At 37.6% G+C, this 26,618-nt stretch overlaps 1 protein-coding gene across 4 annotated transcripts; it reads right to left on the bottom strand.

The window, feature by feature from the left end:
• Nucleotides 1–670: 670 nt before the first annotated feature.
• Nucleotides 671–22,242, bottom strand: CIBAR1 (CBY1 interacting BAR domain containing 1). Of its 4 annotated transcripts, XM_040585471.1 has the most exons (10): nucleotides 22,143–22,242; nucleotides 19,903–20,137; nucleotides 17,273–17,341; nucleotides 12,876–12,977; nucleotides 10,970–10,975; nucleotides 9,158–9,262; nucleotides 7,883–7,996; nucleotides 6,178–6,297; nucleotides 1,392–1,490; nucleotides 671–809 (listed from the first exon to the last, which is right to left on the bottom strand). In XM_040585471.1, the coding sequence occupies exons 1-10, from the start codon at nucleotides 22,172–22,174 to the stop codon at nucleotides 804–806; spliced, it is 888 nt and encodes a 295-aa protein (XP_040441405.1). In that variant the 5' UTR covers nucleotides 22,175–22,242; the 3' UTR covers nucleotides 671–803. The 4 variants fall into 4 exon arrangements, with proteins under 4 accessions (XP_040441405.1, XP_040441403.1, XP_040441404.1 ...); XM_040585469.1 differs by having other exon boundaries at nucleotides 671–1,490; XM_040585470.1 differs by having other exon boundaries at nucleotides 671–1,487.
• Between the last annotated feature and the right edge of the window lie 4,376 nt (nucleotides 22,243–26,618).

Here is a 26,618-nt window from a genome sequence, read left to right as displayed (position 1 = left end):
GGTAAAGTGGTGATAATCATAATTCTGATGTTGTGATTCAAGTATCTACTGAAGTGCCCTACTTGCTGAAATAAATGGGAACTAGTTACCTAGGTACTTTGAAAGTATTGGTCATTAGTATTCTACTCCTTATCAACAGTAGTTCAGTGTCAATAGTATGTAATTCTGGTGCAAAACTTTTCTGAGTTTAAAACAACCCTATATTTTGACACTTGCATTTACATTGTCATGACCATAAGTTTTGGCAAAACCTGTTTTTTCACCTGTCAAAACAAGCATGCATTGCATATTTCATATCAGTGGACAAAGGCAGCATTAATATAAAAACATGCACTTCCTGATTTAGTCCTGTAACTGAAAGAATATTTGGTTATAACTTGTTTTCCCATTTACAAGTTTAAAATCTAAGTTTATGCATATGTTCTTTCTTTAGCAGATACTCAATAAAGCTGGTGATAAACAATATGGTAGCAGCTTTCTAGCAGACAATTGTATGCTATTCAAAAATGAATATATATAACCACCATCTCCAAACAGTGTAAGAAATGACACTCAAAATGTGCAATTTCTTGTATGTTTGGTGGAATCAGTAACTGAATCAACTAGTTAAAACACATGAAACTTGAACTATATATAGCATGTCAACAAATGTAATAAAATGTCAACTGTATAAAATATCAGCTAGTTTTATTATGAAGGCACTTTTATTTAAAAGCAAAGCAGCATTAAAAGTAGATACTGGGTTAGATACTTATTTGTGAATGTTCATTCTGTATGTGTAAAGGAATCAAAAGTCATCTTAGTCAAGCCTGAGGAAAACAAGAATGAGAAAACAATACACTTCACCCAGCCTTCTGCCATCCAAGGTGAGTAACAAAATGAAATTTAACAGGATCGTTGCTGTAATCAGTTTCTTGAGGATTACAGTCACTTTAGGATGTATAAAAACAATAATTACGACAGGTACAGCTAGAGGACTTAGTAAGTCCAGGAGGTGTGTATCTACAGAATAAGGTAATATATTGGCAAAGTAACAAGCGAACCCATAGGTTCGTGACTGCTTCTGAGTTTAGTGCAGTTTTTGGACACTGTTCATCATGTAGTTTTAAGCTAATGTGACTACAGTATAACATCTATGCAAACATAATACAGGATTCTATTTAAATATTTAATTTTCTAGCTACTGAAATTGTACATTTTCAGCAGATTTTGTTCCGTTCTTTGAAACTGGTCATTTGTTCTCTGGCACTCTACTGTTAGTGCCAGTTCTTGTGGCTCTTGGAGTTTTGCAGTGAATTTTTTGATTAACACACAAAAGCCTTTATGTAAAGGGATTTTTTTTTTCCAACCAAAAAAAAAAAAAAAGACTTAGAACAGTTTTGTTATCTCACTTCCTTAGTAGCATCTAATTCCTCTTCTTCCTCATCTTCTTCCTCTTCATCTTCCTCTTCTTCCTCTTCATCTTTTCTTAGCAGACTGCTGGAAATCTGCTAAAACAAAAATCGAACAAAAGTAAATCAAGTTCTCCTCTGTTGGCATTCCCAGTCTAAGTACTTGTGGGTTTTTCATTTGGGGAGAGGAGGGGAAGTTGTTTATCCCTTAACTCTTCAACTTCCAGTAACATGCACAATGCCAACAGAAAGATACAGTGCACAGAATGTAAATACAGTAATGATTTCTAAAAACCCTAAAAAATAAAATCCTCATAGTCCTGAGAACTATTATAGGATAGGGAAACCTATGCATTGATCGATTTGATCCTAAAAATGAACACCGTGTAAGTCAGTTTTTTTTTCTGGGTTGGCTGTTGAGGCAGTAGCAGGCTGAAGATGAGTATTAATGCATAATCTTATCTTGAAGACATCAAAGCTCTTCAGTGAAATGAAAACACTGTTACTCTAAGCTGTTTCTGAGAATAAATTAGACAAATTTTACTAGAGGAGTCTTGATTCATTCATGAACTTCTTTCCCTGCCCATCAGAATGATACTGTAGTCCTTTTTGGTTTGTCAGATATTAAAAGCAAGTGCCAGCTGCCAAGCTTTCATCTCATCTGACAGATTCTGCAATCTATACTTTTTTCTAATAAGGGCTCAATCTAATTTCTATTAAAGATAGAGTCTTGACAGAAGATGCAACATTTACAATTTAAAGTAGAATATATGTATTTTTTTTTCTTTCCCCATGAGAAAAGGAACATTAAACTCAATGATAGTTATCCAAGGCATCTGGAATGCTTTTGAAAAATGATTTTAGGTTCAGCAGCTCTCTTAAGGGCATCTGCAGCTCTAATTTTGGTTATATTTTCTGAGTTTTCTCACATACAGTGATATAATAAAACTTCAGTATTGAAGACAAAACTTGTCTTTTTTTTAAACAACCCCCTATTTTAAAAGTCCTTAAATGCTGGTTATTAAATTGACTTCTGAGATTTCATAATTCATACAGCTATGTATGTAACAAAAGTTTTTTTGTGTGCATAAAGCAAACTGCAATCATTGCACTAATGAAAGCAGAAAAATCCTTAGTCTTGTTGATGCTCACAAAGTACCTAATTTAGCTTGCAGCAAATGCTTGCTTACAATTCTCTGAACATAACAGAAAATGGAGTTAATCATTGGATGAAGCTGGGTTAACTTGAGTATAAATGCCTAAACCAGCAGTCTTTCTGTGAAAGAGGAAAAAGACAATGACACTGATTTGTAATTGGAGATTAAGGACTGCTGCAGATTGAGCCTGTTAAGGTAGCTTCATTTCAATGGATAGACTAATTTTCCAAGTTTTTTCTAGTTAAAAACATCTGAAATTCTTAAGCAGAACTTCAGTTACTTTCTGAGTATAAGATCCCCCCCTTCCTGAAATAAGAGGTGCTGTTTTGGCTCTAATGTTTCTTTTTCTGCTTGCTACTTGAGTACCTTTGACCATGCTGTAATTAACTAAACAGTAAATTAAATATTACCATTGGTGGTGGTGAGATGGTGGTAAGACTGCTATCCTAAGAACCAAACCGGATCCGAGTAAGGAAAAGGAGAAAGGAAATTAGGCAGTTTAAATCCATGTTACTTTGCCATAAAGCTAGAACATGCCAGTAACTTGAAAATTTAATTTTTGATTACTGCATGCTGAAAATATACTTTAAAAAGTTTAATGGAATCTGATAACTTGTTGCTCATCATAAACAACCTTATGTGAAAATGAATTCTTTTGTAAGTTTGCACATAGGTGATGACTGTCCTTGCTTAAGCTGTTAAGCTGCGTATTTCACTGCATGTGCTACTACAAAAAGCATGGCAATTCTCCCTTCATGTCTTACACAGTGGGCAGTGTTGGAACACCTGGATGCAGACATTTTCAACCACGGTTAAAATCGTACTTTGCTGCCTTAGATGGCAGGTGCGAAACAGTTGGCTATATTAAATATATGTGGATAAAACTTGTGTAGTTAAGCTTCATTTAAAGTATCTGGAAAACGTCATTCTCTTCTGCAATAGTTCTGTCTAAAATATAGCATATAAACCTGAATCAGTAAAATTAAATGGTGAAGATAAACTGCCAAGTAAAGTGCAAAGTGAAGGGATTTACGAAGGACTGTCATGAAAATTTAAATAGCGTTTTCAGGACTTGTGTAAAACTAAGTATCTGCAATAGTCATGTTTAAAAAAAAAAGCCTGGAACTCTCAAAGAGGTTTTCTTATAATAGGGAGCCATCCTATGAAAAACAGCTTTCCTGGCACATAGAAGTTTTCTCTCCTGATAATATTAATTGCATATAAATGAAAAAAGTGCAGGTCTTATTGTACTGCCAGTACAGCTTGGGACATTCTTTCCAACAGGATTGCCCGTTACTCCACTCCTTGTGGTTTTGTAGTACTGCCTGTGAAATGAGGCCTGGCAGGATGGAGAAACTAGTAACTCAATTGCTTCAGCTAGTCTGAGTGAGAGTTGAAAACAACTATGAAAGTCAAGGGGGGGAAAGAGTAGAGGGACAAAACTATTAAGATGGACACAAAGATAGTGGTCTTTGCAAATTCCTGCTTTTTGTAATTTAGCATACAGTTTCTCTTCCAGAATACTCATACCAGGACTGACAGGACACACTTGGATTACCATGTTGCTTGACAAAGCAACATGACATCACATTAAGGCATCAGAACTTTAAAAGAAGGTAGCTCTTTGTGAAAAAAATGAATCGAGCTCAAGGAGTACTTTAGATTTTTAATATGGAAGCAATACAGAAAGGTAGTGCACAGAACCAGAAATGAATTCAAGGATGGTATGTGCTAAATCCTCTAAAAGACAAGTGGCATGTTACTGGCACAGCTTATCCCATCTGGTATGCAGGGACTTTCTGCCCCACCCCCTGCCTCCTGGGTCAGTGTTTGTGTCGTGTGCCCCCCCCCATAGTCTTGGTCTGTGAGATTCTGTGAACTACTGACCATATTATTTGTACTGTTTCAAATTGAAAACTCCAAAGTACTGCACTACAGTCAATAAATTATTACCATGTAGAGTGAAACCAGACTTGTGAAAACTTAGGAGTGAAGGATCCACTGAAAGATAAAACAAGTCACCTGAAGATTTTTCTGAATGCAGCATTTTTTGCTAGTGAGACGTCTGGTGGGTTCCAGAAATGAGAGCCCTTACTGTAATTCAACAACATACTATCTGCAGAATCAGGAAGGGCAGCATTGGGGCTGTGGGTAACAGGATGCCTGCTGCTTCTTTACTGCCCCATAGCAACTGCATTAGTAGGTGTTCTACCCCTTTTTTCTGCCATGTGATCCCCCTCTGCAGACTCTGTATAACCTAGTAAGGTGACATTATTTTGAAATGCACTGCAGTTTCCCTCTGGGTCTAGATGACTTCCCATTCTTTTCAGATATTCCAATGAGGGGTTATGAGAACATTTAACATCTAAAGATACAGATAAAAGAGAGGTCTAGAAGAGTAAGGTAAATCTGCAAGTTAGTCAAAATGGAGTTTTACTCCATCTTTGAGAGAAATCACAGGGTACATTCAGTTTTCTCTTGTTTTGGAGAGTCAAAAACATAGCTGCCTGTGGTATCTCAAAGGAATTACAGATGCTTCTATACCTTTGATACAACTTTACAGCACTGCAGGAAGTTCTCAAGGAAGATGGCAACAGATGTTTGACAGCTTCCTCTGGTCTTCAAAAAAACTGAGCGGGGTAAATATTTTTCTGAAGTAGCTTGAATGTGAAATTTGCTTGTTTGATAGGGAGGACAGCAACTTATTCAAAGTCAAGGGTGGCCTTCATGCACTGAATCATTGGGTTCTTTTATCTTTTTGGATAGCGTGACTCCAACAATAGAGCAACTCAACTGTAATAATTGATTATTTCTGCGTTAACAGCAGAGAATGGTAATGGTGTGTATGAAGTCAAGAAACCTTTTTAGTATTACGGTATCAATGCATGATTCTATCCAAAGAAGAAAAGTGGGATGCGCACGTTTTGAATTTGGCTATCTTTGCCTTTAACCAAAACAGTGGTAAGAATCATCTTAGTTACATGATTAAGGCTGCAATAAAGAAAAAAAAAATTTAGCCATTTTGCAATATCTGCAAGTTTACTGCTGAAAACCTATCAAAGATTTTTGCAGGGTAGCTGGCTCAAAAGCAGCGGCACTTTCTCCATCTGTTTCACTTATTTCACCCTCCTTTTCCTCACCTGCTCTGAATTTTCAGAGTATAAAAGGGAAGGTCTGTTGGTCATGGGTTTGCTCTGCTGCTAGCAGGTATCACTATTTGAGTTAAGATCTGGCAGAGAATTCACACTCTACTATCTGGATACTGACACTAAGAATATGCAAGTGTTATTTAAAGAATGTCACTTCTGTTAACAATGAGCTCTTAAATCTTTTCTGTGCAAGATACCAGTTTGTTGATGAAAGAAATAGTATCGCTGGAAATGGCACTTTTCAAAAGTAAACAACACAGCTTTAAAAGCTGATTTTATTACTCTGTAAATAAAACTGGTATTTAGAAGCTGTGTTATTAAAAGCTTAATATGATCTTTATGCTCTTGGAAGTCTCTTTACCTTTTTAACTGTCCTGAACTGAGTAAAGGTAGTGGATCCATGTACCTGTACATTAGCTAAGGCTCTACTTAAGACATTTGTTTAATATAGTGATGTAGCATTTAATTTTTCTTTCTTACCTGTACTGTCCTCAATGAAGATTTTAAGGAGCCAGTTCTTTGCAGGGGGGACTTCGAATTTGCACGAACTATGTCTAAGCGAGATTGATAGTCTGGTGGATAAAGTGAGCTGCGAAAAACCTGTTCAGATGAAGAAAGCTGTGATGTGGGTGCCATGATACAGCTTGCAAGCTAGCAAGCATCAAAACTGAAGCTAACAAAACCACAGCATTAGACAATTAAACCTGCTCTAGAGATACGCATCAGCTGCAGTTTGGATTGATCACTCTTAGCTAAAACGACATCCTTGCTCAACCTGAGACATATCAACACCCTTACGTGGTCAAAGTAAAAATTCATCAGAGATCTGAGGGGGTTTTGCAAGTGGAAAACTGCAGTGGTTTGCCACTAACATGTTGCTGAGTTTCAGGCTAAGCTACATGTATGAACCCCAGCAACTGCCTTCAGGCTGTCAGTTTCTTGGAGAGATGGACACTTAAGCCCCTTCACAAGCAGATCCTTGCTGCCAGTCACAGCTACATAAAAAAAAATAATTAAATCTTCGGCTCAAGAAAAATTTGGGAAAACCCTTAGAATACAGGGGACACAGTAATATCCATTATATTTACAAGTTCCTTCCAATAGCCAAAAGAGTAAATTATAAGACCAACAGCCTGATACTAAAAATAATAAAGCTCTTAGTAAAGTCTTGCACAAATGAAGTCAAGGAAGATGGTAGAATTATGGTCAGTCAGTATTTTTATGGAAAGTAAATACTACCCAAGTAACAGGAAATTTAAAATGAGATTAGAAATTTTTACGTGAAAGATAAAGTATTGACTTAGAGTTTTTAATTGGTGCCACCTGACATTTTAATTGTGAAACTAGCATAGTCCAAAATTGCCATGACACAGTTTAACTGAACTAAAAATACCAAGTAGTCTCAATATGACTTGTGCTAACTGAATACTGCCATCCTTGGTCCTGAGCTACGTTATGGAAAAAGTAAAATTAGGACTGTTGGTAAGATTTGCAAAAAAAGACCAAAAATGATCTGACTTTCTTGACAAGCTGAACACATACAGAAACATACATTTTAATGATTGCAACTTTGAAGGCCCAACATCCAGAAGAACTGCAAGAATAAATAAAGGACTGAAAAACATGTATTGGGGAAAAAAAGAGTAACTCAAAGGGAACAGAAGCTGTAACTGTCACAAGGCAATTTGGTAACAAATGTCTCTTAATTCTAGAACAGCCTAAAAAACCCAATGACTGAAAGATGAAAACAAGCAAACAAAACTCAGAATGGAAAGGAGGGAGAGATTTTTAATGAAGTAATTAGTTCTTAGAACATCTTACCGGAGCAGTGTAAGATTCTTTCGACTATGCATCTTTACAGTGAGATGCGCTGCAGAGGTATTCTCTAAGAACTATGTTAGCTTAGTTTGGAGTGATACTTAATTTCAGAAAAGTTTCTAATCTGTATTTTGTGGGAAGGGTTAGATTGCCACTGCAATCGTTCTGTTTTTAAAATCTCTGCAGTTTATAAACTTGAGTGTTCTTGCTAGAGAAGTGCAAAAAAGGGCTACAGATACACAAGAAGTTTGTTCTGGAAATCTGAAACATATGTTGCATTTTCTGCCTGGGACATGTAAAGCCTTGAAGTGTGAAAACTGTTTTTATGTAGTAAGTAAATTGAAAAGCAAATCTTAATCAATCTTACCTCTAAATCTTCATTTTCATCAATATTTTGGATATTTTGGTAGGCAGCAGTATATATCTCTAAAGCTTTCCCATGGAATAACATTTCAATAGTTATAAATTCAGAAAATATGTTCTAAAAGGAAATGAAAACAAGATTTTCTTAATACAGTATAGTACATTTCCACTTCAAATACATGAAAGTACTGAATTCTGTACTTGGTATTCATATGACACAAATAACTGCACAATACCTACTACTTTTAAGTTGTCGGACCTGAATTTTAGAAATCAAACAGATATGCTGGCTGGGCTTTCACTTACACAGTTGTCATTTCATACTAAATTCTAAGTAAACGCTTGAATAGTGAAGAGGAGACTCAGTAGGAATAAAACTGCCATGCTGAAAACTCACTTGCTATTCCCTGATAACATACTTGCAAGATGTAGTCAGTGGATTTTTGCTTTGACAGCAATCTTTTTTAACAGGCTGGGGACAAGTTATCTGTAAATTCTATACATACCTCTAATTTACAGATAATTATATATTTTATATAATAAAATATTCTTTATATATATAAAAAAATTAATGATGACATTGTCAGAACTCACACAGTCTTCCTCATAGTACTCTTAACATCAAGCCCTGGTTGGCTTGGTTGGGCCGGGGGGGGGAGGGAATTTCAACCATCTTTCATTCTTTGCTTAGTCTGTCTTTTTCTCCCAATAAAAAAGTATCTCACTTCAGCAATTTTTTAATTAAATTTGAGATTACATAATGCAAGTGTTTTTCAGTCTATATAGTCATTGTGACTTAACCAGCTGAATGTCTGGCACTAAAGAGAGAAATGAAAGCTTTGATTACTTGCAGTCACTGAACATATTGCGCTTTCTTCATCAGTAAAATTTTTAACTACACAGATTTCAGCATGGATAAATATATTCTTTACTTATCACTATTTCTGTTAATTTTGCTGATATTAATCCACATAAAACATTCCACTAACAAATGCAGCTACCAGTGAAGTAGAATACAGCAGCTTTTGCAAGGTACAGACGCTAAACAATCAGATACAGAAAATTCTCAATTCAGTAAACTGTAAGAATAATGAACTGATTTTTTTAATTGCAAAGTTCATGATATTTGGATTATTAAGTATTTATGAATTCCACAAGATTTGTATTTATGTAGACTTAAGTTAATACTAAATGTTGCTAATCTTGCCAAAGAGTAACTACAGTATTTATTATGCAAGATGAAATGTGATGTCATGTACTGAAATGTGAGCATACATACTTTTATGTCCTTTATTTTCTGTTTCTCAAAGTTATCAATGGTTTCCTCTAATTGCCGAGTTGTTCGAGTTGCATCCAGTGAAGCTCTCTGCAATTCACTTTCAGCCTGGTAAACACAAAGGTGAAATTAGTCTTGTATTTGATACAAAGGTATTTGCCCTAATTGCCATGAAAACATTTCAGTCTGGGTTTTCCAAATACAACACATCTGTGTTACTGTATTTGTATATTTGTTTGTAGCTTAATAAACAAATAAAAATGCCTTCTACACTGTCGTGACTTTGATCTGAAACATGAAAAATGACTAGCTGCAGCCAGTAGCTAAAGTCCCACTGCCCTCATCTATTTTCTGTAAGTCATCTGCTAATTCCACTGAGCCAGCCCAGACACTCCACTGATGACACAGTGACTGGGTTCAGGGAATTAACCCAGCACAAGTGTTTACTCTTCAGAAAAGTTAATGTGTTTTTTTTTAAGCTGGTGTAAAGGAAAGGGCAGGAGTGCACAGGCCAGAGCTGCAGATAAGCAGGAAAGATCACCTTTCATTTTCAAGGGCCAATCAGCCTGCTGGGTCTAGAATAAACCTTTTCCAGTCACATGCAGGACCCTGTCTTACTAGGTTTTTATAAATTATTTAAATAGACAATAGAGCAGCAGCAGGAACTAATGCATTTCTCCCGTAAGTATCTCAATCAGCAGACTAGAGTTAGTATAATTTTGAGATCCAAAAGCATTTCAGGTATTTTATATTTCTAGTATTTTTATATTTTTAAAATATTTTATGAAACATATCTTCAAAAGGGCACTGGGAAGGTGACACACCAACCAATCCCTAATGCATCAATACATGTTTTTCTTATTTGTTACTAAAAAAAGCATTTTAGATATGTATTTTAATTAGATAAAACTATGAACTGTACAAAAAATGCGTATTACCGTTTAAATAAAGGTATTGAAGCTACTCTGGTTAAGAAGAATTGTGAGAACTGTGTATTATTACAAAATAATGATGTAAAAGATGTAAGAGCTTGCACTTGACTGCAAAATTTGGGACTAACTTTAATTTTCAATAGATTATTGGTCAAACATTATAGATTAGTCAAGACAGTACTTACAAACTCTGTCAGTGAGCATCATCAGGAATCTATTCTGTCCTGGGACTTGGAAATAGTGTATCGAACAAGTAATTGTATCCTACACTTAAGATGTAGGATTCTTCCCATTTCTACAACACTGCAACTTCAGAGAGAAACTTTTTTTTTTTTAAAAGATGGAAATAGACACCACAGGCCTAGTTCCCATGATCTAGTTTTTAGTGTTACATGTATATGGAAACCTACAGCATAAGGCATGCTGTGTCACTTCTTTTTTTTGGTTAAGAACTAGTAAACTTATATTATGGGATTATCAGTTTGAAACAATCTCCTTAGAAAACCAGCTTAAAAGTCATAGATGCAACTCTGCCATTACTAGGCTAGCAAAATTGGTGATGATCTTTAGTAGTACATAAGATCACATGTTCATCTGCCTTTCATCTAAAACACAGAAGGGAAATGGAGTAAGACAAGACATTTTGTGTATTCTCAATTATTACAATCAGTTACTCTCTGTAAATGAAGGCAGCTGTCATGCATAAGCAGCCATTACACATACAAATACAGTTATGTTATTGCTCGATCCATCTTAAATAGACTGGCCAGATTTTGTGCGCAGATGCTTTGGGAAAGGAATTTTGTTTGTTGTAGAGTGAAATGTCTAAAGTTGCAAAACCTGCATAGTCTGCAGTTTAATATTTTCTCTTCTGAAAGCTCACCTGTGACTGGAAATACTAGTAAAGGAAAAAAAAGGCAAAATAATAATAAATATTTCATAAAAGTATGTTTTCACTTCTGGTTTTAATATTTCAAAATTCAGTATTTCAAAAGTTCTGTATACTTTGGAGGGCACTATTATTATGTTGTCTGAAGCTTCCTGCTGTAAGACATTACTTACAGTGTGTAATAGCTTTGCTAGAATTCAGGTATCCAGGCCAAAATATTTCAGGAAAACTGTTTGTTTTGGACTGGGGTTTTGGTTATTTATTCATAAAAAAACCCACAAACCAAAAAAACCCCAGACAATGTAGGTAGACTGTTTCAGGAAAAAATATCAATTTTGATGTTTAAAAATTCATTTTTGTATTTTAAAAAATTCTGGTAAGGCTTTATTTTCAAAGCTGTATTACCCCCGTGTTTCATAAGATGGACTTGAAATCTGGGAGCACAGAACCTTTGCTACTTGTGGCCAAAGTTGTCAGCTGCTGAAACATCACAGTTCCTCAAGACTGGAGCTTAACAGCTACACTAATAAACATGGTGAAGCCTCTCTCAGACCCGAAAGCTGACCTGCATACATTCTCAAAAGCAAATGAACATATTCCTGCTCCCAATACTTTTTAATGCATTTTGCGTTCATCACTTTAAAATGCAGACACATAGTGTTTGGCGCCTTTGGCCATATGCAAAACCAGACTGTACCGAGATTTAATAACTCTTCAGGCAAGGTCTTAAGTACAGAAAACAGGTGTTGCAAGAATCTAAGGCGCAGAAGGGTGTTTGGGATTAGCTTAGTGCAAAGAGACAAGAAGAAAAAAAGCTAGATGCCAGCCATATACCCATGAAATCAACTGGGAATTAGTGCAAAAGGGAGAAAAATGGGACCAGTCTCCCTCTGGGGAGAATAGCTGTTACGATTTACTCCTTTAATTGTAATGGAAGAGAACTCTGCATCACAGCTCAAGTTATAACCCTATGGCTGACATCTGTGTGTCTATATACATGAGGAATTCTAATTAGTCATCACTTTATTTAACCAATTTGATTAATATTAAATGGGAATTCTTTGGCAGAGACAAAAATAAAATGTCATTCTCCTGGGTGGCATTTGACCATCACAATCATTTTCACTTTCTGCAGTCCCATGCCCTAGTCACTATTTCAGAAATTAGGATCTTTCTAAAGTTGATGAAATCCTACAAATAGGACAGCTTCACAGCTGAATCCAATGCTAGAGCATAACAAAAAAATAAACAGCATATCATCATGAATTTAAATGCTGTATATAGGCATAAAGGGACTGAAGATTGCCTTGATCCCCTTTATTTTGCTATTTCCTAGATTCAGATTGCTTCAGAGTTTACAACTTCAATGAGATTTTAATGGTAATTCTGTGGAGGCTTAATTTCTCCCTCTATAATACAGAACAGCATACTGGCAAGGGTCACTGTCATTTGAAAGGAAGAGTAGTCTGGTTGAGTATTCTACTAACAGAATAAGAAATTTTCCTTTCATACTTTGTCTCACAGCTGGAGCATACTCATGCCCCATTTAGGTACAAGGAAGCACAACACCTACCAAAACAACAGGGAGAAAAGCAATAAAATAAAAAAAGGAATTGTCTGATTACGCTCATTTTTCAAACCCTCCAAATTCCTAGATGCAATTTATGCCTCCCTTTCTTGCACAAACATATCAAATAATTCATAGTTTCTTTTCAATCAAAAAGGGAGTAACGAAGCAGCTATTAGAAGCTGTAACTCATAGTAAAATTTAAGAAAAGATTCAACATAGGAAACAGTCTCTCTAAAGACCCTTCTTTTCTTGTTACTTTCTAAACACAATAGTTTAATTCATGAGAAGTTTTAAAAAATATTTCTTATAGCCACTAGAGATACAGGATACAATAATGTGTCGATCTGATGGATTCCGCTGGCGTGTCTTTTCCAGTTGAGATAACTGCTTGGCTTCTCGGTTCTTTGCTGTTAAAGTTGCTTTGAGATCATCCTGGAAATAAAATGTTTTAGACATGATTGAAATACATCTACGATAATACCAAATGCACTTTTCTTCACACATGCATTGCCTAGAAAACATGAACAAAACTTCTGCTTTAAAATAAAACCAGGTTTACTGATCTTGCCCTTAAATGTTCCCCTGAAAGAGAAATCAATGGGGGCCAAGAGAGTTTAGCACCTTTAACAACACTCTGTGGCACATACTATAATTTAAAATGTGGGGGAAAAGAAAAATACATTTACAGCTTTTCATGAAAAATATAGATGATCAAAAGCTGAGATCCCTGACGCAGTAAGAAGATGGGCCCATTCCAGGCTTAGCAGTGGAATAAAGGTGATACTTAGAAATAAGAAGTAGTATCAAATAAATTGTTAAGAGAAAACTGTAACAGGCAGCAGTCAGTACCAATGAGAAGTTACGAAGAACACAAAACTGTACACAGAGATTATGGTGTTTAAATACATTTGGAACAAAATATCCTACTAATGGTGTAGCTGGAGAAGATGAAACTTACTGATCTAGAAAAGGAAGAAATTGTGGATAAATATTTTTGCTCCTCATTTCCAAAGGAGAAGTAGGGTGTACATCTAGGAAGGTCTGTGACCATTTAAGAATGTTTACATACTGCTCTCAAATCCTTGTTCAAAAAAACTGTGTTTTGCAAATAGTTTGGCATACAGGTAATCTAAAATTGTCAGTCAGATATTTATCACTCCATTGATGCTGGTATGGGAAATGACATTAATTTTGATGGCTCTAATTTAAAGGAGCAGTACCTTAGAACAAGCAGAAATACAGCCCAAAGTCATTGTCTAACAAAATCCAAGGCAAGAACTGGGCATGCATTTCAAACCATCATTTCCTCTAAAATGACCAGTTCCTGTTTCTCTACCAGTCCAGAACAGAGTGGATTAAGGCTATTAAAAACTATCATCTTGGGAAGTTTTCTGTGCTCCTTCCTTGGATTTCAGAATTTTAACATGGTTGTAGGTCTCCTTCACCCTCAAAGACATGCAATAAATAAAGTGTCTTCTTCAAAAAGTTTTGTGATCCCGTGACCCTGATCACTGGTCAATGACAAGCACAAGCGTGCCAAGTTTCAAGAGTGCCATTTCTTCAATAATGAATCTGAAGAAACATGCAGTTTCTTCCTTACTTCTATCCTTTCTGTCTGTTTGTATGTCCTTGTGTATACCACTGTTATTTTGCTTTACCTTAAGGGACACAGAGCTGGCTTCTGATAAAACAATTGCATCTTTAGCCCACCAAAACTATTTTTGCTGTTGTTTTTTTGATATTTGAAATTAAATGTAGAGAAAGAGAAAAATGTATTTATTTTTGCCACAGAACAAAGCAGGTTTGTATGGTCACAGCTGCACGTTTAGTGTTACTTAATGACTGAGCCCTGCTAACAGCACTCTTTCTAGCCACCATTTAAAACAGTCAATCAGATGTAATGGTTGGCTGAAAGGGTTCTGACTTTCATGCAAAGTATCCTTGAGAATGCTAAGGAAACCACTGCAGTTGCCATTGCAAAATTTAGTATTTTCTTTCTAGCCCATAGTGACTTTGGAAATATCCACAGGGACTGCACTGTCCTCTTCCCTACCTCTGTTCTCTGTAGCAACAGCAGCCATCAAATAGGCCTTTCTGCTAGCCAAAGCTGGGGGAAATGGTCTGCACTACTAGCTAACTGAAAAGAATGAAAAATTGGTTTTACTAGCATCTAAATACCTTCATCCAGAAAAAAATAGAGCATCACAGAGCTCTTCGATCTCAGTGGAACGTATAACAAGAACCAAAAATTAGGTGAAGTCTTTCATTTTAAAAAAAACCACCACAAACATCAGCTAAACACTAACTACCACAGACTATCCTATATTCCCCTCCAGCGTCGTCAGAGCAAGATTTGGTATGGCTTTGGAAAATACGCTTTAAACCCACGGAGAAATGGAATGGAATGTAACAGCCAGTGAGAAAAAGGACAGGTACAGAGAATACAAAATTATTCATAGTCCCCCTGGCTTTAAATTATGAATTCAAGATACACATAAGAACTCTGGTCAACCATCTAATTTCAAATCATACAGAAGTACAGCTACAGTCCGTCCACCAAACAATGAGCTGGCAGATCCTCATCACTGTACTGTTACCTGCTTTAGTCACTGAAGTTAAAGCAAACCAATCCTTTCTTCTGCAGGTGGATTACCTTGGTTTTATGATGTCCTGTTTTATATGAAGAAAAGGAACTGGGAACAAGAGTTGCCAAAAAGCAGAAAAGTGAAGATTGATATACAGAACAATGAAACAGAAAGAAATCCTAAAATCCTACAATTAAGCTGCATTACAGGACAAGAATATTACACTAGATTCCACTGAAGGTGCAAAATCCTGCCCCAGTGAGCTACTCAGCATAGTAAACCAGGGCATGTGAATGAAACTATTTAATTGCATTAGCAGTTAAAGGACAACAACAGTATTCTGATTGACCTGGGCCACTTTAAAGCATTTGGTATCACAGGACATTGATGTCTTACCCCACAGAAATAGCAACAGTTCTTTTTAGATGCAGCTTGTGTACATCCTGGAACAGATCCACTAAGTAGCAGTGAGAACATCTCCTTTTTTATAGAGTGCTATAATGACATATTCTACCTAGTTTTACTTAATCCGCTAATGTAGTTACAGGTAAAGCAGTCCTACAGTCAGCACCCTGTGCTAGCTTTACATGAGTAACAAACCTTGAATGTCCCAGTATTAGAGATTATAACTGAAGACCAGACAGTTGAAGTTTTAATCAAGGTTTACTGTATTGGGCAGGGGAAAAAAAAATAATGGGCTACATCTTTACTAAAGTCTCTCTTAGTTCAAAGGTTAAGTTGATAAAAAAGTTAATCCCATCTGCAGCTGAAGATTGCTCTTGTACTCCTGGCAGTCACCAAGATAAACATTATGTAATGCTTTCTGGCATTCTGAAAGGCAAAGACAACAGAAAATGCCATTCACTGTTGCAAAGGATGACCTGCCTTCAGTTGCTTCTGTCCTCCGCATTTACTGGCTATCAGTGGCAATGCACCTCAAGATGGTATCTTCTGGAAGCCCCAAGCATTGCTGTAGTGCTCTGTGTCTCCTCAGCAATGCCACTGCCTACAAACACATGAAACTTGTCTTCTACCCTCAACATTTATATCCTATAATACTCAGTTCTAGGTCTCACAAACTGTGTTTCATGGTGAACTATTTAGATACTAAAATCTAGGATACAGGCTCTATAGTCTACAACTCTGTTAAGGACTACCTCACGTAGTACCACTCAAGTACAGGATGCAATTCCTTCACAATTTGTTTCTCTAACAATTGAGATAGCTGTGCAGTAAGTTCCAAATACCATACTCTGTTCCTCACCGTATTGAAAAGATACAAGAACAAAACCATGAAAAATGCTAGTTTGAGAGGCAATGCCACAATGTACTCAAATTAACCCTGATGAACACATTGTAACATTTTTGTTTGTAAAATACCATCAAATAATGATACAGATATATACATTAATTACAGATTTGAGTTTACAGGATGAAGTTACCCTCTATATGATATACAAGTGTTACAATGAACTATTTGATCCTATAATTCAGTATCTGCTTATTAAAATTTACTTGCTTAAGCTTATCCCTCCTGGAGGAAATTTTCAGATATTTTGTGGGAATATTTTCAACCCCTATATACACTGTTTCCCGAACACAGTGAATCAAGAGACCTCAGTTTTTTTTGTGTATCTTCAGGTCATCCTGATGACTCTGCAGGACAGAGGGATTCAGGCCACTACCTATTTATCAGTTTCAAAAAGTGTCTTCTACGTTATGAACTTCAATGTAGAACCTTCCAAGTCAGAAAAGCTGTTAAAGGCAGCATACAGATGACTAAGAGCCAAAAGCATTACATGTAATTCACCTTTTAGAACTCTGAATAATAATAATAGAATGGCATTATTTATAAAGAAAAATGTCCTGAATTTGCACTATCCAGAAGTTTCACACTATCCTGAATGCCTTTTTTTAGCATTTGATTGTGCTCCAAGAGTCTGAATATTCTTGCCTTCACATCAAAACTTTTTCCTCCAACATATATATAGCTTCAATTCAGATGTATTACTATGTAATTTTGACTGATTATTGTAATATGAAAAATTGGAACACCCCCCACCCCGCCCCAAAGTAGAAGTTTTCAACTGAGCGGCTGGAACACCAAAATGTACCTTGTGGGAAAACAGACATTTAACCTACCCTTTTAAGTTTCACTATGGTCCCGTAGCTTTTCAGAGGTTCAACAACCTTGGCTTCAAGCCTATCAACCTATCAAAAAAAAAATCAAAAAAAATCACAAAGTCACTAAAATCATCCATATCTATGGTGTGCAGAAATAGGAATCAATTAATTTCCTAGTGACTCATCTTATTAGGAATTTAGTCCATATATGATGAAAATATAGTGAGATGGAGGTTCAAAAATATTCCAAAAACTACAATATATTAAATTAACCAGTAGATCATTCGTATTTTGAGCAGCTCAAGCTCATTTCTAGTAGAATTCCTTTTTCATCATTGGCAATACATCAAGACAAATGAAACACAGAGATTCTAACAACTCAGTACTAAACACATCAAACACTGCATCTTGGAGATCTGTAGCTTTCTGTCTGAAGGCAAAGATCAGTGTATTTGCACTACACTTGATAGATTATGGACTAAGCCATCTGGTATCAAACATACTGTTAGAAATGCAACACTTCAGTTCTTAAAAATAATGGAAACAGCATTGTAGGTATTGAAAATATTAAAAATACCAACAACAGGTTGTGTAAAATGCATGAATGCTCTCACACATGAGTGCATCTGAATTTTTGCTTCAGTTCTCCTAGTCAGAAAAACAGCTCCATATGGCCAGACAGATAATAGGATAAGACCTGCCTGCTTGTTGAATTGACAATACTGCCCAAGTGGCCCCAGCGTAAGCTGCTGATGACTTTGGACCAGTGAGTCATCTGCCCCATCGCTGCTGCATCCAAATTAGGACAAGGTGCTTACCTGTACTAGAAAGGGGCAGGCATTACACTCTCCTCTAAACTGGCAGTCACCAGTCAGCCAATATCTATGCCAACTGAGCAAACATTTCTCCTCTACTGCACTCTATCAGTGCACTGTCAAACAATTTCACCTAAACTACCAATAGAATATAATGGAATAGGGCAGTAGGGCTCTAAATGAAGCAAATGATATAGACATACCAAATAACCTGCCTGTCTTGCTTGCTTACCCTTCCACATGTTCTGGAAGTACTTCACACCTCAGCATTTATGTATCTAGCACTGCAGTTGAAAACTAGAAATCCATAACCCTTATAAGCTAATTATCTCTTGCCCATACTGTCAATATATATGAAAACTCTTAATTAACCTGATGCCCAAAAGAAATAAATCTGAGATGATCTATTTGGTTTTCATAAGCAAAGGAGAATTTGATTTAAAGGCTAAAAGCTTCTCTTTTCCTTTGCTGCTTCTGCCTTTTCTTCCTCAAAGGGCAGTGGTGGTTTGTGGATAGGCATGGTATGAAAATGTAGGCCAGACGTCAGCTTTTAGAACATGATTAAAAGAAGCAAAACTGAAGTCGTTACATAGGTACCTCAAAATTGCAGATTCACAGTTCCAAGGTGAAAAAAAAAGATCACACAGTCTGACTTCATGTACAACTTTGGCCACCATATAAATTTACCCTACTAATAGAGGGATAAATTGCTATTACATCAATTAAAGCATAAGGACCTATGTGTGGCTCAGCTGGAGGCAAATGCCTAAAAAGCATATGAAAAACCCCCACCATTTTGCACTATCCACACTCTTGGATTTCTTACTACTTAAAAATCTGGCCCTAAATACACTGTTAAAGATCCACGTGTATTTCTTGTTTTTCAAACCCTCCACTTAGTAGACCAGATACCTCATAGATTAACTACGTCTAAAACGTTTTCTTTCTCTGCTTTGTTAATACAGAAAGATGACTCGTGTTTCAGGGTTTTTTTTAAGTCCTATCTGAAAACATCAAGAATGTCACCTACTTCAGTCTTTTTAAAATTACAGTTTTTAGCTTTTCAAAACTATAAACGGGAAGTTTCTATGTCCTACTGAAAGAATAGATATGTACTCAAAAACCTATTTTGAGTACATGTGAATGAATTTATTTTTTCCTAAATCTCAGCATTTGGAATATTGAATCAGAAGTTACAGTTTGACTAGCCCCACACATAGGTGTGTAAGTGGCATAAACACCTTTCTTTACACTCACTTATCTAGCAGAAATGTGACTATATTGTCTCACGTGGTCCAAATCAAGTTTGTACTTTTTGTGTTGAACTACAGATTTATGAAATGTACAGTGGACCCTGACAGTACCTCAGAGAGGCTGTCAGTGCCCAGTGAAGGATTCCAGTTACTATTCTCTTCAATACTGCTGCTGGTAACAGACTCAGCAAAAGGAAAATGACTGACTTTACCTCAGCTGCTGCTACAGAACTCAAGCCACAAAATTAAAAGAACATTTTCTTAACCATAAATCATACTCCAAAGTCTTAAGACCAGCAAAAGACTTGCTGTCTCAAATTCTGTGGGTGCTCATATGTATAGTTTCACTGACTTCAACAGGACTAATCACTGGCAGTTTTCACTAAGTTATTAGCAGAGTGAATGATGACAGCTTTGGCAGCCTATCCTGCTCTGCCACTAATATATTTAAAAGTGCCACTAATATATTTAAAAGTGTTTTCTCTCATGATTGCAGAGTATATCTTTTCCCTTTTAATCACAGATAAGCAACTGAAAAGTTCAGATGGCAAACACAACATGTACAGCTTTAATTTTGTACCTCTGCCTGGCGATAATCCTGAAGTCTGGAAAATTCATCTGCAAAGTTTTTCAGTCCAACTTTTAAGTTTGGTGTCTCTGTGGCTGCATATGCATATATTTCATTTACTAGAAGATCTGCTTTGTCTCGTAGTCTGGCAGTTTTACGTACATATCCAGCAAATATTTGGCACAATTCACCAAAATGTTTTTCCACATTTGAAACAGCATCTTGTATTTGTCTAGTCTGATTGTCCCTGGGTACCAAAGAAAAATAAGTAGAAAATAAGAAGGGTAGAGTTGTTTACAAGACATACAGGAAAAAACCTATATAATTATAATGTTATGAATTTATGCATTATTTGGATATCCCATTTCAGTGCAAAATAGAAATCTACATGTAAATACGTGCTTATTTACAAATGGATAACAAACAAAAAACCCAGGATTTATACTTAGAAATAAAGATCCAATAGAGGAAATCCCAAATCACAAAAACCAGGTCAGAGGTTTTCCTCCTGTGGTTAAGCAAAAGCTCACTATTGCTGTTGGTATTAATCACCAACATAGTGGTAATGCCTTTGGGTCTCAGACAAGACTGTGTCATACAGCTCCTGCCGGAGTCTTGCAATCTAAACAGACAAGTCAGTAGTTGAAGAAATTAGGCAGTAGAGGGCAAACACATAAAGGTATTAAATGTTCTTTAAATTGTGAACGGGCACCAAACTGCTCCTGGTCTGCACTACAGAGGATAAATATCCCTGAGAATTAGACAAGAAAAGTGAATGGACACAACTACAGCAGTGAAAACTCTAAAAGCACTTAAAGGACACTCATCACACCAACAAATTATTTTCTTTTAAATGATATTCTTTTTTTTTTATTTGAAACAACTGTCTGTATGTTTCATTATTAATGATCTACAGAAGTAATTCTGAAATTTTAATTCATATATTTCACTTTATATTTTGCCTTCCTATTCCTACATCATTTGATCTTGCTTTAGCTATGCTTCAGTGATACTATTAAACCAAATCAGTGTCACTGAATTCACGCCAGTTGTTGATCTGACTGAATCAACTACAGGACAATTTGGCTAACAGAAATTGCCAAATACTGGGTTCTAAGAAGTCTCCATGGTCTACATGAGGGGATGCATGTGAAGAGCTGGAATTCTTAGCAAGACAATTCACTCGTACTACTGTCTTGGTAAGGAACAGAAACAGAAATTTCCTTTACACCCTTAAGCTATCCCAGCTCCAAATGCCGACCAATGCTTAAATATTGACTTAATATCAGGGCACATGAACATCAGAAAAACTGTAAGAAATTTAATACTTTAAAACTAAACAGCAATGCAGTCAATACAAATGAAAACCACCTTCTTTCAGGAACTCTTCAGAAAAAATATTTCAGGCCAAAGTTCTGCTGCAGGCAAAACTCCAGCTGTGTTGCTTTATGACAAGCAGTCTAGAAGACTATTCAAAAGAGATTTTGTTCCATGAAAAAATAAAATTCCAAGTTGTTCAGTCCTCTAGGATATGCTTGAGCATAGAACCATTTGAATAGGAATGGTTTCAGCCAGTGAATGGGCCAGTAAAAGGCTCATTAAGTATTAATAAAGTTGGTTTTCAAAATCAATACTATCTGATAAAGTCTTCAGTAAAAGGTACATCTTTCCTATTTTACTGGAAGGTGTTAATGTCAGCAAGCGCACCTCTCCCGGGGGAAGCCTTAAGCACACTTCCCTCACCTATTTTACAATTTTGATCTCACAGTACTCCCATGCAAGTAATATTTAATTTTAAGGCATGCAACACTACATTTCCTTAGATGGGGCTGTGAAAAGCTGGGGTTTTTTCCCCCCTCCTAATTATTTGTGACCGCTTAGAGGCGGCCACAAAATTATCTGCCAGAGGCCCGATTAAACTGGCAAGTCTTCATCTTTGCATAGCATACTAAGCCTAAAAAAGTTTTGCGGCCTTTACCTGACGAAAACAGAGGCGGATCCCCCACGCTCAGGGAGGTCAGCTGCCTGACCTGGGGGTCTGGGGGCCTGGGCCCGCATCACCCCCAGACCGCCACAGCACTCCCTGGGTACCCTGACTGAAACAGGGCCTCCTCCCCTGCCCGGCACGGCTAGGCGACGCCGCCAGCCGACGCAACGCCAGCCCCCGGGAGCACGGGCAGAGACCCGCAACAGGCACCGAGGCGGCGGCACCCCAGGGCCTCCCCCGCCGCAGCCCCTCACCGCCCCGTTACCTGGCGTCCAGCCCGCGGCCCAGCAGCATCATGGCGGCGGCGGCGGCCCGGCGGGAAAGAGGGCGGCGCTCCGCGTGCGCTCCGTTTCCATGGCCACCACCCGCCGCCCGCCCTCCCTGGGCCCGGCCCCGCCCCAGGCCCGCCCCGGCCCCGCCGCCTGCGGGCGGGCTGCGGCCTCTCCGCCGCCGCGGGGTAGGTGGCTCGCCGAGGGGTCTGGTCCGAGTAGACCTGGCGGCCCTGGCAGGCTGGCTGCCCACCGCGGAACAGCCCCGGCCCTGCCGGCGGGGCCAGGGGTCTCCAGCTCCCGAGCTGGCTGTCCCCAGGAGAAGTGCAGCGCCAAGGCCCTGACAGGCACCGGAGTTTTGTAAATGCCCCTTTTTTTGCACATCTAGGCTTGGCAAGTGAGAGGCAGTACCAGGGCAAGCAGCCTACCTGTCTGCCATCTCTGAGTGGGACCTGCTGAGGTTGGGCAGCTGTAGGGAAAAATCCCATGGAGCACCAGGAAAGGTCTTTAAAGAAAAAAAAGGGGGGGGGGGGGCGGGAATCCACTTAAAAAACCCACCCAAATCTCTTCTCTGTAGCGACAGTGTATTGGGAATGTGACTTAGGAACTGTGTGGGCAGCATGCTGCCTCAGCACTGAAGAAAGGCTGCTGGCACAGTCCCAGCAAGGGGTGTCCAAGGCCAACGTGGAAAAGGCTCCTGCGGGGAAGGGAGGAATTGTGCGGTGTCCAACACAAACCCACTGGAAAATACAGCAACACAGGAGAGAGAACTACTTAGACAAGTGTTAGCACGCATGAGAAAATGTATGGGCTTGCCTGAGCGTGTGGATAGATACTGCTTTAGTTACGATTTGGTTTTTAACTTTTCGTCATTTTTTTTCTTGTTAAAAGCAGATTGATTAGATCACTTAAACCGAAGCTTTAATTCACCTAAAGCAAACTACGCTTCAAAGAATGCAGATCTCTTTAGATCTGTTTAGTGGTTCGCACCAACTAATCTAAAATGAAATGGTGCCATTTTTCCTTAAGGAAAGTTTATAACATCACTGGTAAAATTTGCCCCGAAGGCTTGCAGCCCTTAAGGACTTGGCAGATTAATACATCTAATCCCAAAATGTTCTTCAGAGGATGCAGGGGTGAAAGGTCAGCTGTTACCTGAAGTTGTTAACTTCTTTTGACTGCAGGCTTGAGAGGCTATAATGTTTATTGTTAAATCAACCCACTATTAATAATATAATAAATCAGTTAAATGACTTAGCTAATAATTACGTCTCTATTATTAATGTGACATTCAGTAATTCTTCATACAGTAGCAAGATCTGAATTTAGCATTCAAGTCTTACACATTACACATAACTACCATGGAATTACAACTCTATCATCCGTCTCTACCATGTCACACTGTTATCAGAGTGCAATATGATCTTGTCTCTGGATAGATTATTTTGCAGGAATTTTTTTTCTCCCCAAAAGCCCCTCAAAGCCCCCTTCAGTTATCTAGTTCATATTGTCTGCATATTGTTTACTTCGAACACTTTCTGAGACATACCATTCCATTCTTCTGCCTAGCTCCAATTATATCTAAGCACTTTATCCTGTATGCAAACAATTGACATACCAGAGCAAGGCTTATCCTGTTGAATGTTGGGGTTTTTTTCCACTGTTTTTTGCTCACTTAGTATCCGGTTTTTCAGTGCTTAATTACAAATCATTGCCCTTGACATGTGCTTTGGGCAGTTTGGTCTCCTCAGTGTTGTCTTGTCATGGGGGCCTGTACTCCCGCAGGACCTCTAGCTCACCAATTGTGACCCATTTCTGTAGCATTAAGAGCTCTGAAAGTTGAAAACATCTATTCTGCTACTTAGAGCGTGTTTAGGCTTGGTCACCCAGGAAAGCTCAGACAAAGCAAATACCAGAATATCCAGAAATTCTTAATAAACAGCAGAATGGTGTTGTATGAAGTGCTATATAAACATCATAAGAAGAAGTACAAAGTCATTTGCTTCAAGTTATGGGCCAATGCGAAACACAGACTGACACTTAGTGAGAAGGTAAAAGACTTTGAAAATAAGGAAAAGTTACTTGTGATTAAAATCAAAGAAGTAGTTGTCACTGGAACAAGCCACAAAAGAGGAATGACAGCTCATCTTCAGCTATAGCAAACTAAATCTACTTCAGTCCTGAAGTATAGGACTTTGCATAGACGTTAAAAAACTTAATTTGTACATGCTGATTTGGCACATGACTTGACTTAATAGTTCTTAATATGATGCTGCAGATAGTCCTGGAATGTATGGCCCACCAGCTCCAGCTGCACATAGAAAGTTGAAAATAATTTCTTGAGGGCCTGTTGAAATTTTGAGTCATCAGAGAGTGCACAAGAGCACAAGCTGCATAAATCATGGAGTGGAAAAATATTTTTGTACTATGATTTAGAAATAATTATAGAGAATTATGTTGAAAGTAATGCCAAATTTCCTGCTCATTACCTCTAAGTAAGTTTCCAGAATAACATACTAAAGATGATGACATCTTATAAATGACAAAATCTGCAGATAAGAAAGCTCTGAAATATCCAATTGGCAGTGTTTTCCAATATTCCTCCAGAGCATAAGCAACAGAGTCCTCCTAACTTAAATGAACTTGAGTAAATTCTCTGTACTGTTGTATTGAACAACATTATATAACTCTAGCAGTTTTCAGCAGCAGTAAAGAATTGCCTGTCATTGCTGGGTAGAAAAAACAGGGTATGCATGAGTCTGTACAAACTTCAAGAACACAAATTGGCATAGAATTTTTTCTGTAATGTTTGGGGCACACTTTAGCCATTGGTAAGGTAGAGCCATCTTTCTGGGTTGGAATTTCACTTTTTGTCAATGAGTTTGTCCTAGGTATATGTGTAAAATACCAACACAGTATTTAGTCACTTTCATTAAGTTAACTGCTGTTAATGTATATGGTACAGTAATTACAAACTGATCCATACAGGTCCAGAGGTTCATCTGTGCCCTATGGTTTGTGTGATTAAGTCTCTGTATGTAACTGATGAGCTGCATGTATTTTTATTTGACTACTACTTTTCTCCTGGTATGTTTTGTGACTTTAGAATATTTTTTTTGCTATCTTTTACCTTTTTTAATAATTTTCCATTTTTATGTCCACCTATGCCATCGAATCCTAATATATGTATAGAAAGGCAATCACTGTAGACCTTGGATGTCAAACAACATTAATTTTAGCATATGATTTTAGCTTTTAGTGAACTGGGGATTGTTCTTTGAGATTTAATAATTTCAAGTGTTTTCTTCTGCTGCAACCATTCCTTTCTTCCTGCAATTTCATTTCTTCAGGTCTGCAGTTCCCTTACTTAATGCAGGGATTAGACCACTTTTTATTCCTAGCTCTGTGTTTTCTCAAGAACAAGAGGCAGCTTGTGGGAACCGTCCTTCCCTGATGCCCAAGTCTCCAATACCAACTTCCAGATATCTTAATTAGAAATCAGTTAGTTTGTTAGAGAAAAAATTGACACCATAATTAGAAAAACAGTAAAACATTGTTTCCTCAGGCTAATACCCGCAGGCCGGTATAACCTTCTGTCATCCATTTTGTCAGTATTGGTTAGAGCGTTGAAGCCTCTTGATGATTTATGTGTTTGCCTGTTGTGTTCTTAGTTCTTTAAAAGAGCTTTGGGCACTGTCAGAGGTAGGATGCTGGGCTAGTGGGATCTTTGATCTTGTTCAGTACAGGGTTTTATGGTGTTATATTTTTATAAACTAAGAGGAGTTCTTTTGTTTGCTTCCTTGCTTAAATTTGGATATTTCTGCTCCTGTGCTTTTCTTTATGCAAACCAAGTTCAAAAGTGAAATGCAGAATATGTCTGGAATATGCCACCATACAAGTTTTTTTGATGTCTCTTGTTTTCAGTGATCTGTCAGAAAATAAGGTTTTGTCTCAGTCTTACTGCCACTTGTTTATACGATGTACGCTTTCAGACTTGTTTCTTCCAGATCCTCATTTAGGTGGTAGGACCCTATCTCCCGAGTTGTTTCCTCAGTCTAGCTAATCCACATTGTTTCTGGTTTATCATGAAGACTTACTGCTCAGATATTGACAAATGAAGATGTTTTGTGTTGACGCTGTTTTAGTTTGATACTCTATTTAAGGTAATCACATTTGTTGTGATGCAGACCCTGATCTCAGTTACGTGTAGTGAGTACCGATACATGCGCCAGGGAAGGTGCTGGAAAACAACTGTTTCCTGGATCCACAGTCTAGATGATTCTGAATGACATTAGTGTCAACAAATGGTGCTCCAATTACTGTTGGTAACACTGTAGAAAACCTAGATTAGGCTGTCAGAGTGGTTTACTGGAGCCTGCTCGAGGTTCCTGAGCTATGTAGGCACGTTGTGAACAGTGTTGAAGGCAAAGAGGCTATGCCACTCTGCTGACGTTGCTGGGAAGATTTCTGCA

Source organism: Falco naumanni, chromosome 3 (assembly GCF_017639655.2).
Source record: "Falco naumanni isolate bFalNau1 chromosome 3, bFalNau1.pat, whole genome shotgun sequence".
Taxonomy (NCBI): Eukaryota; Metazoa; Chordata; class Aves; order Falconiformes; family Falconidae; genus Falco; species Falco naumanni.
This window is presented reverse-complemented; position numbering and strand designations above follow the sequence as displayed.

Bases quoted from the DNA above. Each gene is read 5' to 3' on its own strand.
- CIBAR1 (XM_040585469.1), bottom strand. From the start codon at position 22,174: ATGATGCTGCTGGGCCGCGGGCTGGACGCCAG. The intron at 20,138-22,142 runs GTAACGGGGCGG...TTTGGTACCCAG, and splicing joins GGCCGCGGGCTGGACGCCAG to GGACAATCAGACTAGACAAA. The intron at 7,997-9,157 runs GTATGTATGCTC...ATTTCCTTTTAG, and splicing joins AGAAAATAAAGGACATAAAA to AACATATTTTCTGAATTTAT.